Source organism: Rhipicephalus microplus, chromosome 6 (assembly GCF_043290135.1).
Source record: "Rhipicephalus microplus isolate Deutch F79 chromosome 6, USDA_Rmic, whole genome shotgun sequence".
Lineage (NCBI taxonomy): Eukaryota > Metazoa > Arthropoda > Arachnida > Ixodida > Ixodidae > Rhipicephalus > Rhipicephalus microplus.
Window position 1 is genome coordinate 179,881,817 of NC_134705.1, and position 14,859 is coordinate 179,896,675.

Here is a 14,859-nt window from a genome sequence, read left to right on the forward strand (position 1 = left end):
CTATGCTTGGAAATGCACTGAAAGTGACACATGCTTTACAAAAACACGTGCCCTGTACACATGCTTCACAATACAACATGAAATATTGCGGTAATAATGTATGATGCAAGCGCGGGCCTATTGCAATCGCACGTCAGAACTCGTGATAATCGCAATGACTCTGCGGTTTAAAGCCGGTAACCCACTATACGAAAAGCGTACACGCTATACTGCACCTGTTTCCTTAAGGTCACGCAGTGGGTGGATAGCAAGCTCGAAAAGGTTTGATGCACTAAGTGATTGAGGTAGGAAGAGAATATTGTTATCGCGTTCAACTCCTATAGGCGAAGCCTTAGGGTCCCCTAATTTTGTTGCAGCAGGTCGCTCTTTCTGGTAGTGGAAGTACCACGAAACTTCTTTTTTTTTCTGACTGGAATATTTTCATGGGTCAGTTTCCAATTCCTGCTGTAGGGAACAGGTGAATATAGTCCCCGCCTATTGCATGTCTCGCTACGCTTCGGCTAATGTACTTCGCTGCGTGTATACGCAACAAGCCACAGCAGCCGAAGTGTTTTCAGTTTTTCAACGAATACGTCTTGCTCAGGACGGAGTTCCAGTGGTTGTAGAATAAGACAGAGAAACAGTATCCAAAGCAGGTTCTCTTGACTCATCTCTCAGACTCAGCGGCAGAGCTCATCGGAAAGGAAAACAATCGCATTTTATAAGACACTACGGGATGTTGATTACGTTGTCCTCTGGTCCCGCGCGCCAGACAACCAATGCGATGGTTGGCCGAATAGTCGCCGAATTTCGCTGACATGTTCTGTAGTTTATGATTTCTCGATACGATAGTTAATTCAATTATTGATCTGAAGCGCCGGTTATCAGCAATGAACAGTGGAGACTGAGATTGGTCGACGCTGATAATTAAAATCTAGCGAGGAGGATTTCTAGATCACGCCCGGGTTCAGAGCTCAAATGACCCGCGCGCAATGTGCGCGCGATTGCCGTACTCTCAGAAAAAAAAAGAAAGAAAAACAACAACAAAATAGTAAGTGTGAATCCTTTCAGAGTGTTCTGACTTGCCAAGTATAGGACTCTCTTTAAAGAGACAAGTCAACTCTCTTTAGGGTTCATTTTACTTTTTTTTTTCTCCGAGAGTCGTGTGATCCTCAAGCGAGTTAACGTGCCAACTTAAAGGGAGTAATTTCGTGTAACCGTATTGCAGTTGACGCGCCTATAGGTGTTGACTCCCACGTTAAAGTAATGCGGATGACCGTTAATAAACTGCAAGTTAATGGCATCGTCGTGGTGTTAGCATATACGGACGTCGGCTCAAAACCGACCTTAGAACGACAGAAGGTTTACACACACACACACACACACACACACACACACACACACACACACACACACACACACACACACATATATATATATATATATATATATATATATATATATATATATATATATATATATATATATATATATATATATATATATATATATATATATATATATATATATATATATATATATATATATATATATATATATATATATATTGAAAGACGCAGGCAGACTAGGTACGGCGAGCAGGCAAGGCGAGCAGAAGCGTTTATTCTGCGATGTCTGGCTCGGCTCAGAACCACACCAAGAGAGAGGACGATGATGATGGGTATGTGCAAGTGAGAACGATGATGATGGGTATGTGCAAGTGAGAACGATCAAATGCTTGGAATGTGCTTACAATTTCCCCCCCCCTCTGCGAAGCGGCCAACCTGGCCGCCAGTCAGAGATCGGCCGAACGAGTAACAAAAGGCTTCATGCGTGAGACGTGAACTATTTCCGTGCTGCGCAGACGGCGGTCAGTGACAGACTGAAGCGGGGTGACGAGGTAGTTAACTGGAGATGTCTGTCGTACAACGGTGTATGGGCCAACATACCGGTGAAGAAATTTCTCGCAAAGGCCCGACGCTCGAACCGGGGTCCATAGTAAAACCTTATCGCCAGCATTAAAGGCCACGTCGCGTCGTTTTTTATCACAGCGATGTTTTCTCTCCTTTTGGGTTGCTTCCGTGTTTTTGCGAGCAATTTCACGGCATTGTGTGACTCGGGCTGCGAACTCTTCTGGGAGCGAGGTACTGCTTGGAGCCGGTGCAAAGAAAAATGCCGTGTCGAAGACCGAGGAGGCAGATCGGCCGTACACGAGAAAAAACGGGCTGTAGCCAGTTGATCGTTGTACCGCAGTATTGTATGCGAAGGTGACAAACGGTAAAATGTTATCCCAATTTTTGTGGTCAGGATGCAAGTACATCGATATCATGTCAGAGAGTGTTCGGTGGAAGCGCTCGGTAAGGCCATTCGTTTGCGGATGGTATGTAGAAGTGGTTTTATGCACTGTATTGCACGCCTGCAGGACTTCATCCAGGACCTTGGAAAGGAAGGCTTTGCCACGGTCACTCAAAAGGACGCGAGGGGCTCCGTGGCGCAAGACGATGGAGTTCAAGAAAAAATTGGCGATTTCTGTGGCGGTAGCAGAATGAAGAGGTGAAGTCTCGGCGTATCTTGTTTGATGGTCGACTGCAGTGACGATCCAACGGTGACCGGAAGGTGTCAACGGCAAAGGACCATACAAGTCTATTCCGACAAATTCGAATGGTGTGGTGGGACAGGGAAGAGGCTGAAGGAAACCAGCAGGCGGGGATGTGGATCGCTTGCGGTGCTGACACAACGCGCACGAGCCCACGTATTTGGCCACCGTTGTGGACAAGCCAGGCCAGAAGCAGCGCGTCTTGATGCGATCGTAGGTCTTGTGGAAGCCTAGATGACCGGCAGCAATATCATCGTGGAATGCTTCCAAAACTCGAAGACGAAGGCAGCGGGGAAGAACTGGCACCCACTTGTTACCGGTGGGATGGTAAATGTAGCGCTTAAGCACACCGTCCTGAAGGCGAAATTGTCGAAGCTGGCGTCGCAAGCGGCTGTTGGGTGGTTTAGTGACACCGCGAAGGCGATCAATGAAAGACCGACAGTAGGAATCTGCCAGCTGAAGTGAACGTAAATCGGAGTTCGAAGATAGCTGCATTGGATCCAGCGATGCGAGCGATACGTGTTGTGAGGCAAGCTGGGTGTCAGAGTCATTCGAACGCGATGCGGTGGACGTATTGTCACGAGAGAGCGAAAGTGGGCACCGGGACAGCGCGTCGGCATCATGATGACATTTGCCAGACTTGTACGTAACTGTAAAGTCGTACTCTTGTAAGCGCAGTATCCAGCGCGCAAGACGTCCTGACATATTCTTCATTGATGAAAGCCAACAGAGTGCGTGGTGGTCGGTGATGATGGTGAAGTGCCGACCGTAGAGATACGGGCGGAATTTCTGTATCGACCATACGATAGCCAAGCACTCCTGCTCCGTGATGGTGTAATTCCGCTCAGCTGTTGACAGAGTCCGGCTAGCGTAGGCCACAACCTGCTCTTTAGAGGTGGAATCACGCTGCAGAAGGACTGCTCCAATGCCTTGTGCGCTTGCGTCAGTATGGAGTATGGTAGGCGCTCTCTCATCGAAGTGGCGCAGCACTGGTCCGGAAGTCAGGCGTTCTTTCAAAATTTCAAATGCAGATTCGCAGTCGTTGGACCATGAGAAAGGAGCACCAGTGGCCAATAACTTATTTAGCGGAGCCGCTAAGGTAGCAAAGTTGCGTATAAAGCGACGAAAATAGGACGCGAGACCAAGAAAGCTGCGCAACGTCTTTTGGTTGGACGGTCGAGGGAACTGTAGCACAGCTGCGATCTTCTCGGGATCTGGTTGGATTCCGTCTTTGGAAACGACGTGACCGAGGACTTTGATGCTTTTGCTGGCAAATGTACACTTCTTTGTATTTATCTGAAGGCCAGCCTTGGAGAGACATTGTAGCACCTCGTCTAATCGTTGAAGATGTTGGGCAAAGGTACTTGAAAAAACAACGATATCATCTAAGTAACAGAGGCAGGTCTTCCATTTTAGGCCACGAAGAACAGTATCAATCATTCGCTCAAACGTGGCTGGAGCGTTGCACAAGCCGAATGGCATTACATTAAATTCATAAAGGCCGTCCGGTGTGGCAAATGCAGTTTTTTCTTTGTCAGCCTCGTTCATGGGGATTTGCCAGTAACCTGATCGTAAGTCAAGGCTCGAAAAATAGTTCGCCCCTTGCAGTGTGTCTAAAGCGTCATCAATTCTAGGCATAGGATATACGTCCTTGCGTGTGATCTTATTTAACGCGCGGTAGTCAATGCAAAAACGAACAGAGCCATCCTTCTTTTTAACTAAAACGACTGGAGATGCCCAGGAACTCGAAGAAGGTCGTATTATATTTCGCGATAGCATCTCGTTCACTTCTTTTTCAATTATTTCTCTCTCTGATTGCGAAACCCGATATGGGCGACGGCGTATCACACGAGAACCGTCGGTTTCAATGCGATGTACAGCCGCGGAAGTCTGACTCAGTGTTGTGGTACAGCTATCAAAGCAGGCTTTGTGCTTAGCCAAAAGGGCCAATAGTGCTTCAGACTGTTTTGGTGTGAGGTCTGAACCAATGACAGGTCGAAAAGGGAAAGAACGTGAACCTGGAGCTGGTACTGGTGACGAAGACGGGCAGAGTGTCGCGATGGAGGTCAATGGAGAGAAGTCAATCTTTGCCGCTGTCATTCCCTTGGGCAGCAGCACAGATTCTGCAGTTGTGTTAGAAACGGGCAGAAAAGCGCAGCCAGAGGAAAACCGGAGGAGGCAAGAGGCGACGAGAATTCCACGGGAGGTGCAGCGAAACGAAGGAGCCACAAGTGCATCACCGTCGGTTACTTGGGTAGATGCGACAGCTATCACGTGTTCGTGACCAGGGTGCAGGACGCAGTCTTCAACAATGACCAAGTTGGAGATCGAGGGTGATGAAACTGGAATGGGCGCATCCGTTGTATCCGTTATGTGAATGACGTTCTCTTTAAAGGATATAACAGCGGAAGCAGAATGCAGAAAGTCCCAACCAAGGATAAGTTCATGAATGCACGTGGGCAACACAATCATCTCGATGTGGTGACGTATACCATCAATAGAAACACGAGCCGTACACTGTCCGTCAGGTTGAATCAGCACGTTATTTGCCCCACGCAACACAGGTCCCACATAGGGCGTTCTGACTTTACGGAGGCGCGAGCACAAGTCACTACGCAAAACAGAAGTGGTTGCACCGGTGTCAACGAGAGCTTGCACAGGAATACCTTCAATAGTCACTGACAACATATTAGCTGGGCGAACAGGAGGTATTTTTGTTGGTCGACGGGACGCAGTTTTCCCTCCAAAAACTGCAATCCTTAGTTTTCCGAAGATTGGTCAACAGGACGGGAGATGATTGGACGAAGTGGCGATGCGGAGCGGCGATAGGGCGATGGAGAGCGTCGTCTGGAGGAGCGGTATTCCTGATGTTGACGAGGGGACACTGGAGGAGACGGAGACCGGTACTGCGCGGACGGGTAGGTGTCTGGAGCATAAAGATCTGGTCTTCGGAACCGGTCTCGTTCGAACTCAGCATAGCCTCGTCGTTCCTCTTGCTGGCGGCGACGGCAGTAACGAGAAATGTGGCCTCGTATACCGCAGTAAAAGCAAACAGGACGGGATTGACGCCACTGAGGATACAAGGGTGCAGCAGTCATTCCACCTCGCATAGCAGCCAAATGGCTACTAGCAGTATCCGTAGAGCTAGATGCCCCGGGAGCAGGCGGAATCGCAGCGATCTCCGCATATGTGGGCATTACCGTTTGAACAACCGGTGCTGCCGGTGTCGACCTGGGCGTCACATCGGCGTATGTGGGCATTGGGCGTGCTGGCGGAGCGACCGGGGATGTCGGTGTCGCCATTGCCGCTAACTCCTGCTTAACAAGATTCCGCAGGTCGAATGGTGGAGACGGAGCGGAGGCGACAGTGGACCGCTGCTGTTCAAGGTCTCGAAGTTCTTCCCGGATAATTGTGCGGATAAGGGTTTTTAATTCAGAGGGAGGCATCAGGCGTGGATCACTGTCTTGTTGAAGCCGAAGGGACTGCAACTGGTCAAGGCGTTGGCATGTCGAAATGACGTCGTTAACCGTAGCGGGATTGCCAACAGCCAAGGCGTTGAATGCGATTGGGCCGATTCCTTTAAGGATGTGGCGAACGCGCTCATCTTCCGTCATGTCTTTATTCGCACGGCGACAGAGGGCCAAAACATCCTCGATATACGAAGTGTACGACTCATGTGCCAGTTGTAGACGCACAGCCAGCTTCTGTTTCGCGGCTTCGGAACGACCCGATGAGCATCCGAATATTTGTCGCAGTTTGTTGGCAAAGGTCGACCAATCAACGAAGTCAGTTTCGTGATTAAAATACCAGGTTTTGGCTACGCTGGTCAAATAGAAAGGAAGGTAGCTCAGTTTCTCTGCTTCGGTCCATCGATTGGCTGAACCCACACGGTTGTAAAGGTCAAGCCATTCCTCGACGTCGTCACCGCGAAGACCCGCGAACACGGGCGGTTCGCGCTGAGGGCTGGTGACAGTAGATGAAGAGCGGGCAGCCGCCGGCGTAGGGGCTGTAGCGTTAGGGCTAGGCGTTAGGTCCGATGTCTGCATACCTGTGTGGGTGGCTGGGTGCAATCGGCGACCAGATCGGAGCTCCAGGTGGGAAATGAACGTAGGAGGACGTCGGGATCTTACCCCGGCACTTCCACCACTCTGAAAGACGCAGGCAGACTAGGTACGGCGAGCAGGCAAGGCGAGCAGAAGCGTTTATTCTGCGATGTCTGGCTCGGCTCAGAACCACACCAAGAGAGAGGACGATGATGATGGGTATGTGCAAGTGAGAACGATGATGATGGGTATGTGCAAGTGAGAACGATCAAATGCTTGGAATGTGCTTACAATATATATATATATATACAAACGCCGGTTTCACTTTCTTGCGGCTTGCTTTTGTGGCACTTTGCTCTCCGAGGATCGTCCGAATTAACCGGGTTGCAGCTATTTATGACCGAATTAACGGGAGTTTGCTGGCATTAAACACTGCATATGCTGGCCAAGACCAGGGGACGCGTCCGAATGATCAGATTTTCCGAATCAACGAGGGTCGAATTGACGAGCTTTTGCTGTTGTCGAGCGTGACTGTGCGCTCTTTCACCTGATATCCGGTGTGTGTGTTGATCTGGTTATATATTCTGTCACGTCCTTCAATGCAGTCTAGCTTCTTTTATAACGTCGGACCTGTCTCAAGGTTTACGGCTATGGCGGTGCGCGTGCAAAAGAACAAAAAAATAAGAAGCCTCAGCGCGTAGCACAATTTGTCCACCTGCACGAAACACCGTTCATATTTCAAAGTATTTTTTTGTTTCCTTCTCTCTTTTTTTTTTAAGAGGGCGCACAGCGAGGGAAACGTCGGGCGCGGATTCCGCTATAACGCGCTTCTCTCTGAAAAGGCTAAGTGGCATATAGCTCGATCCCCTAAGCCGCGTGGCACGGCGGGGACCCTCGGGGGGGAGTTAGAGAATCCGGGCAAGATTTTGTAAGCAGATTTAGCGCGAGCGAGAGCGCTGCTTTGTGGCTTTCCAAAACTGTACTGGTGTCGTCGGGCGCGCGCGCGCTCTCGGGCTTCTCCTATGCGGATTATCCGGCGCGCGGATTTAGTCGGCTAAAGGGCGGCGGCAGCGCTCTGAAATCCTACCGCAGCCAGCCACCCGCGTTTTTCGCCCACGACCAGAGAGTGTGTGAGAGAGAAACGGAGATTCGATTTCCGCAGCTGCCGTCTGCACGCGCGTCATTTTCATATGAAAAGAGCCGATCGCTTTCTTTCATCCCCGCGATGCTCTTTTCTATCGCAGCGCCGGAGGCGGAGCAGCGGCGGCGCCAAGAGGAACAGCGGTTGAGTGGAGTGGTCGCACAGCAGCAGCAGGCACCGCCGCGCCAGCGCCGCCACCGGACCATCTTCAGCGAGCAGCAGCTTGCGCATCTGGAGGCGGCGTTCGCGCGCACCCACTACCCCGACGTGGCGCTGCGGGAACAGCTAGCGCTGCGCGTTCACCTGCGGGAGGAGCGAGTGGAGGTGACATGTTCGATCGGGTCGCGCGCGGCGCTCGCGTCGCTGACGAGCGCACGCCCGTTGCAGGTGTGGTTCAAGAACCGCCGGGCCAAGTGGCGAAAACAGCAGCAACAGCAACAGCAGCACCGCCAGTCGCCGGGTCCCGCCGCCGCGGCGCTGCTGCCGTGCTGCGTCAACGAGGGGCCTCCGGTCGTGTGCGGCGCGATGCACGATCCCTTTGCGGTGGTGCTGTCTGGTCGACAGCAGTGTTCTCTGCTCGCGCAGGGTCGCTGTTCTCCGTGAAAAATGGCGTCAAATAGCGGGTTTACAGAGTGGGGATCAAGACTCTCAGAATTACACCGCTTCGTCGAATTTCGTCGCAGCATCTTCAGTGGGTTTCCTAGCAGCGCATATAGATAACGGGACAAATGTGGGTGGGCATGGAGACGCAGGGCGCTAACTTCCAACAATAATTTGTTTTAGGAAACCAGGGTACGCTTGCTCACTCACCTCCCGAGTCGCAGCCACGAGATCACGGTGAACAAAGCGCCACAGTGATATGCCAAGACATGCGCACATATTTTAAATTACTTCTCCGAAAGTGTCAACGACGGCTTGCCGATGCACATATATCTCCGAGCGCATCAATTTGTTGAACTTTGGTTATAGGTCTTACCAGTTACCAGTTATTTCGGTGGGCTGAAAGAGAGAACGTTGATACAGATTACAATGGACTGTGTGGAGACCATTAGAATCCATCTTGCCAGCTCGAGTATGTTGTTCACGCAATCTACGTATCATTATAAGATTTCTCGAATGTCCGACGTAACACTTCCCGCACGTTAAGGGGATTTTTTGCTACTAGGAAACCTACGAGGACGTGTCACAGGCAATTCCGCATCGCATATGTCCCTGTCATAGCGGAAGGAAAATAGAGGGAAAAGAAAGTCAGGGAGGTTAACCAGCCTATAGGCAGCCGGTTTGCTACCCTTCGCATGGGAGAGCGATGGGAGAGATGAAAGAGAGCAGAGAGGGAAGAGAGAAACAGCACATTCGGCAGCACACGCGCGCACACTCAGTCATACTCCAGTCTTGTCTTTCGCGGTGTGTGACATTGCTGTTACAGTCGCTTGTTCAAGTCGGCCTGTCATAGCAGTCAGCGAAGAAGTATACGGGCTGTATATTTGGTCATATGAACACCCACGCGTCACGACAGCGCGAATGATAAAACAAGGGACGCATACAGACAGCACAGGCCTTAAATTGTCCCACTTTTATGTGTTCCTTTCCTTAATTTCTCTCGCTGCCAAGTTGCATCGGACGTCTGTAATGGCGGCATTCCGTCAGCCAATCAGAGAAGCTGCAGCGGCACTCTGGACCAATCAGAGGTGAGAAGATGGCGATTTCTAGGAGGCGGCGGAATTTGGCATTGTGCAGGCATGGACTGGGGAAGTAAAACAGGATAGAGCAATTATGCGTCCACGCGGACAGACTTTGTGAGCGAAACAGGGCGCGTGGCCATGTCCTCAGCCTTTTGTGGCATCGTATTGGCTCGACACGAGACTTCTACCGCGTATCACGATGCACGCACGCTCTGACGCGGCGATCACGTGTTGAGCTGGCACTTCCTTTTTTGTTTCTTTTGTAATGTTATCTTCCAGTTGTTTCTTCGTCCATGTGTACAGGAGTGCAATACTATGTTAGTGGTTCGGAAAGCAAACCAGTTGCTTATCATCGGGTGATTGGTCACTGTAACTCGTTGGCACACTAAAAAAATATTTATATTAAGAACGCGTGATTGTGGCTATTCACGTGAGGTCAAGCAAACGGTTGTGCTTTCGCAAGTCAAACGCCAAAGAATGGTCCAGGACGCGACGTTTTACGATTGAAATGTCGCGGCATAAGCGACGCGCGTATAACATTGTACGTTCGAAACTCGTCGTTGCTGTTTGTGAATAAACAATGTGTCCTCTTTTTTTTTTCCTTGATCCGGTGTTATCATTACTGACCACAATAAGTATCACGTGAAAATCGTCAATCCCCTTATAAAATACCTGTATACCTAGGTGCTCGGGACTAATGTTAACCCCTTACTGCCTATAGCGTCCACAATTCGCGACGTACTGAAAAACTTCGAGCAAGCAAGTCACGTAATGCGTGCCGCCTTTATTAATAACGGCTGTCAAGTACTCACGGGGAACGTAGCTTTAAGCGTGAGAAATCTAGAGTTGTCTCGTGTAAGACATTTTATGCTATAGAACCAATTGTTTTGTAGCTGATTGTGGAGAAGGCGAAGCGCATGCGAGAGCGATCACTTCGTTCTCTCTCGTTCGGCTGACGCATGTTTTGTAGCTGATTGTGGAGAAGGCGAAGCGCATGCGAGAGCGCTCACTTCGTTCTCTCTCGTTCGGCTGACGCATGTTTTGTAGCTGATTGTGGAGAAGGCGAAGCGCATGCGAGAGCGCTCACTTCGTTCTCTCTCGTTCGGCTGACGCATGTTTTGTAGCTGATTGTGGAGAAGGCGAAGCGCGTGCGAGAGCGCTCACTTCGTTCTCTCTCGTTCGGCTGACGCATGTTTTGTAGCTGATTGTGGAGAAGGCGAAGCGCATGCGAGAGCGCTCACTTCGTTCTCTCTCGTTCGGCTGACGCATGTTTTGTAGCTGATTGTGGAGAAGGCGAAGCGCATGCGAGAGCGCTCACTTCGTTCTCTCTCGTTCGGCTGACGCATGTTTTGTAGCTGATTGTGGAGAAGGCGAAGCGCGTGCGAGAGCGCTCACTTCGTTCTCTCTCGTTCGGCTGACGCATGTTTTGTAGCTGATTGTGGAGAAGGCGAAGCGCATGCGAGAGCGCTCACTTCGTTCTCTCTCGTTCGGCTGACGCATGTTTTGTAGCTGATTGTGGAGAAGGCGAAGCGCATGCGAGAGCGCTCACTTCGTTCTCTCTCGTTCGGCTGACGCATGTTTTGTAGCTGATTGTGGAGAAGGCGAAGCGCATGCGAGTGCGCTCACTTCGTTCTCTCTCGTTCGGCTGACGCATGTTTTGTAGCTGATTGTGGAGAAGGCGAAGCGCATGCGAGAGCGATCACTTCGATCGTTCTCTCTCGTTCGGCTGACGCAAGTGTCGTCTTGTATAGTTTTGTTTATTTGGTGTGTACATGATTAAGGCGTGGCACATAACATGTTGCGTAGCTCAGGGGCACGTTTTTCGTTGCAAGGTCCTCGCTGGCATGTATGTGGAGAATTCGCAACGTACACAAAAGTATGCATTAAAGGTGCACCTTAGATAGTTTTGCCGTGGGATCATTTAAAGGTTGCTATTTGCAGCTGAAAACGGAAAACAATTTTTATTTCTTCTTTGTGGGAAGTTCCGTAATTCAGGCACTAAAGGGTTAAAGAAATAGCGCTTCGTTATGCGAATTATTTCGTCGTAAAGGTAGCGCAGCGTTAGAAAATTGCGTCGTGTACGAGAAGTATAAGAGATGACTTCGTTAAACCGGTAATATCGTTCTGCAGAGGAGGTCGAAGCACGCACCGCGCCTATTTACAGAAACGAGCACTCAACAAATGCTCCGGCACAGGTTCGAGTGATAACCGCCATGACGTCGCTCCTCTTGTCAGAATCCATCCGCGACTCCGCGTCCCACAGTCTCGCCGGCCCGTCCACAAAAGCGCAGTTCCCATACAGGACTTTTGAAGACGTTGAATAAAATTTGCATGCGCTGAATAGGTAGTAGTAACAAAAAAAGAATGTAGAAGCCCTTCCCCTACGGGGAGAATGGGGGCAAACGGAAACTTGAAATGTGCGCGCACAACGTGCAACTTTTCTCTCTATATCCATTTGCACAATGCTTCCTTCTAACAGTTTCCTACTTACGTGCAGCGAATTCAACCTTCAAGGCTTAATTCGTGTGCTAGGCAGCGCAACACTTCAGTCGCTGCACGCGAAAACGATGTTCATACGTTGGCATACAGGCAACAACGAAATTCGGCAACGTAGAACGACAAGTCGCCCCGAAAAGAAAGAAAAAAAAAAAATATCAAGCTGCCGTATCAGAAACGGCTGATCACCGAGAAGGACACGGTCGAGGGAGCCTCGATTAAGGCCAAACCTCATAAGCGCGAAAATGCACGCGACGGCGACAAGCGACGCGACGTATATCGGTTCGCGCGATTTGTCGCTAGCGCAGGAAAACCTCATTCACGCGACGGCTTCGGTGAGCAAATTCCACTGTTGCTGGCATGAGGCCGTCTACTCGCACCAAGAAAACCGCGTAGCGAGCGGTATGCAATTAAAAAATAAGATATATTGTTGTGTAATGAAACGGAAAGTGTTTATTATTGCCTTGCAGCACTTTTTTATATGCACATGCGTAATAAACATTGCGTTATTTCTTGTTGCGCATACGTGACTCGGGCATGGTCACGTGCACCTATGTAGTCTTTGTCTTTTCTGGTATTTCGCTATTGGCTGCTTGAGCCCAGCACTTCCGGGCGATGAGCGACGGTTTCCAAATCTGGAGAACCGAGCGATCGCGCGAAAACGAGCACGCGACACGTCGCGCGAACGCCCTGTTTCGTCGCTCGTCGCTGTCGCGTGCATTTTCGCGCTTATGAGGTTTGGCCCTTACTGTAAAACGGCGCGTATACAAATGCGTATGCGATAGGCGCACCTTCCAGGGGCTGGACTTCCCGCTATCGGCGTCAAATGAAACCCGAACAGCGGCATGTGTTCACGACGATGGTATAGTGTGCACCGTCCACTTAATTGTCACCATCACCGCCACTTATCACCAGGGTGCGCGTGATGTCCATGGTCATGAGTGGATGGCGCACACTATACCATCGCGAAGGCTTGCCTCTGTTCGGGTTTCACTTTACGCCGATATTACGCCCGCTGGTGCCTGGTTTTTCGCGCACGACAACGCCGCCATATCCGCCGATAATGTATAGCTTGCAGCGAGCTTCACTCTAAAAAAACAAAGAAATAAAAAACAAATGAATAATATAATCGGTAAGTAAGAACAAGCGCGAAGAGCGACATCATTCAATAACAGACGCCAACACATTTGGTCGTGGTGTCTGTTGTTAGTGACTAGTTTGCTTCAGTTAGAAAAAGCTTCCGCGGAGAAATGTGACAGCGTTAAAGAACTATCTTCTCAAAAAAAAAAAAAAATCTGGTGTTGGCGTCGTTGGTTGCGAGAAAAGAAAATCGGCATTGTCCGTTAGCGTGGAATGGCGAAGGATCCAAAAATAAAAAAAATCATGTGTTTGAGCCAGAATCGAACCTAGGCCTCTTGCGGCGTAAGCAGGTGCTTTACTACAGGGTTCTTTGACCTGCTTCCAGAAACGAAAACCACATATACAGGCATCACGCAGTGCGAAGCGGCGGGTTAACACGTGAAATACTGCATCACCGAATCGTAAGATCGCGCTAAGCGTCGCACCTCGGGAACATGCGCAACTATCACGTAGTTTAAAGGCTCAACTTTTACGAAGTGTTCTGGCACAATGCATTATTGCCCTCCTCCCGAAAGAGTGAGCAGGCGTTGTGCCCTTCCAGGTGGCAGTTGCCAGCTTGCTCTCTCCCTCTTTCCTGTGTCCTTGTGCATCTGTGTATGTAAATATAATAATAATAATAATAATAATAATAATAATAATAATAATAATAATAATAATAATAATAATAATAATAATAATAATAATAATAATAATAATTAACGAGGCGTGCAACTGCGCGCATTGCCTTACGGGCTCGTGTTGGATATTTCGCTAGTTAGTGGAATAGTGAATTATGAAGTAGTGGGGGAAGTGTTTATGTTTATAAGAAAGAAAAGAAAGGTGAGCCCCGCAACTGTCTGACCCTGCACTGACGGCTTCTCCAGAGTACAAACACTTGTTATTTCCCTGGCGCAGTGAACTGACTAATTCAAGGATGATGGAAGTTGTCATCACGAAATTTCGTTGCCGCGTTACCTCCCTCAATTTTTACTTGCATAGATCAGGCATATTGAATTCCCCTATGTGCATTTACTGCAATCAAGAGGAAACGATCAGTCATTTTTTTATTACATTGTCACCGTTTTGATTTATTCAGGCAAAGCATATTAGCACCACCTCTTCAAAGACTGGGCTTGCAACTATCACAACCTGATCTTCTTTCATTTGGAGCCTCTACACTGCGTTTCAGCCCCAGGGATGTTTTATTCGCCGTTCAAGAATACATCACTGCGACTAAACGATTTTCTTGCTAAATTACTGTCTCACTATTTTTCTTCTTTTTTTCTGCAAACTTGATATCGGTATTTCAAATCAAAATTAAGTTACAAAAAATTTGTAGGAATGACGCATTGCTGAAAGTTTAGGGCAAATTCACCTTATAATCGGCCAATCCCCTTCTTTGGGTACGAGCCATTTGCACAGGGAAACAACAACAACAACAACAACAACAACAACAACAACTGTCTGCATCAGGGTGCGACACCTCAGCAGTAGCTCACAAGGGATGGGGGTGAGGAGGGATTAAAATGATAAGAATAAAGGTGTAGAGAGAGAGAGAGAGAGAGAGAGAGAGAGAGAGAGAGAGAGATTAGGTAAGCCAGCGAGCGAGGACATATTGAGGGGATAGGAGAGATAGGAAAGATAAAAACACGGTCACAGGAGTCCGAGGACGGGGCACCACTTGCGAGAGCTCTTGTCGGCGTCAGGAGATGGCGTAGAGCAAGTCCAGTCGGCCAGAGCTACACTGTCGTCGGAGATCGGCGCCAGGAGATGGCGTAGGGCGAGCCCAGTCGGCCACAGCTA

General features: G+C 49.4%; 1 protein-coding gene across 1 annotated transcript; it reads left to right on the forward strand.

Moving 5' to 3' along the window:
• The first annotated feature begins 7,766 nt into the window (after positions 1–7,766).
• On the forward strand, positions 7,767–9,986 carry LOC142765062 (uncharacterized). The gene is made up of 2 exons (XM_075865628.1): positions 7,767–8,083; positions 8,147–9,986. Exons 1-2 carry the CDS (start codon positions 7,844–7,846, stop codon positions 8,360–8,362), a joined length of 456 nt encoding a protein of 151 aa, XP_075721743.1. The 5' UTR covers positions 7,767–7,843; the 3' UTR covers positions 8,363–9,986.
• The last annotated feature ends 4,873 nt before the right edge of the window (positions 9,987–14,859 follow it).

Coding starts and splice junctions, on each gene's coding strand:
- LOC142765062 (XM_075865628.1), top strand. CDS start 7,844: ATGCTCTTTTCTATCGCAGCGCCGGAGGCGGAGCAGCGGCGGCGCCAA. Junction 8,084..8,146: donor TGCGGGAGGAGCGAGTGGAG/GTGACATGTTCG, acceptor CGCCCGTTGCAG/GTGTGGTTCAAGAACCGCCG.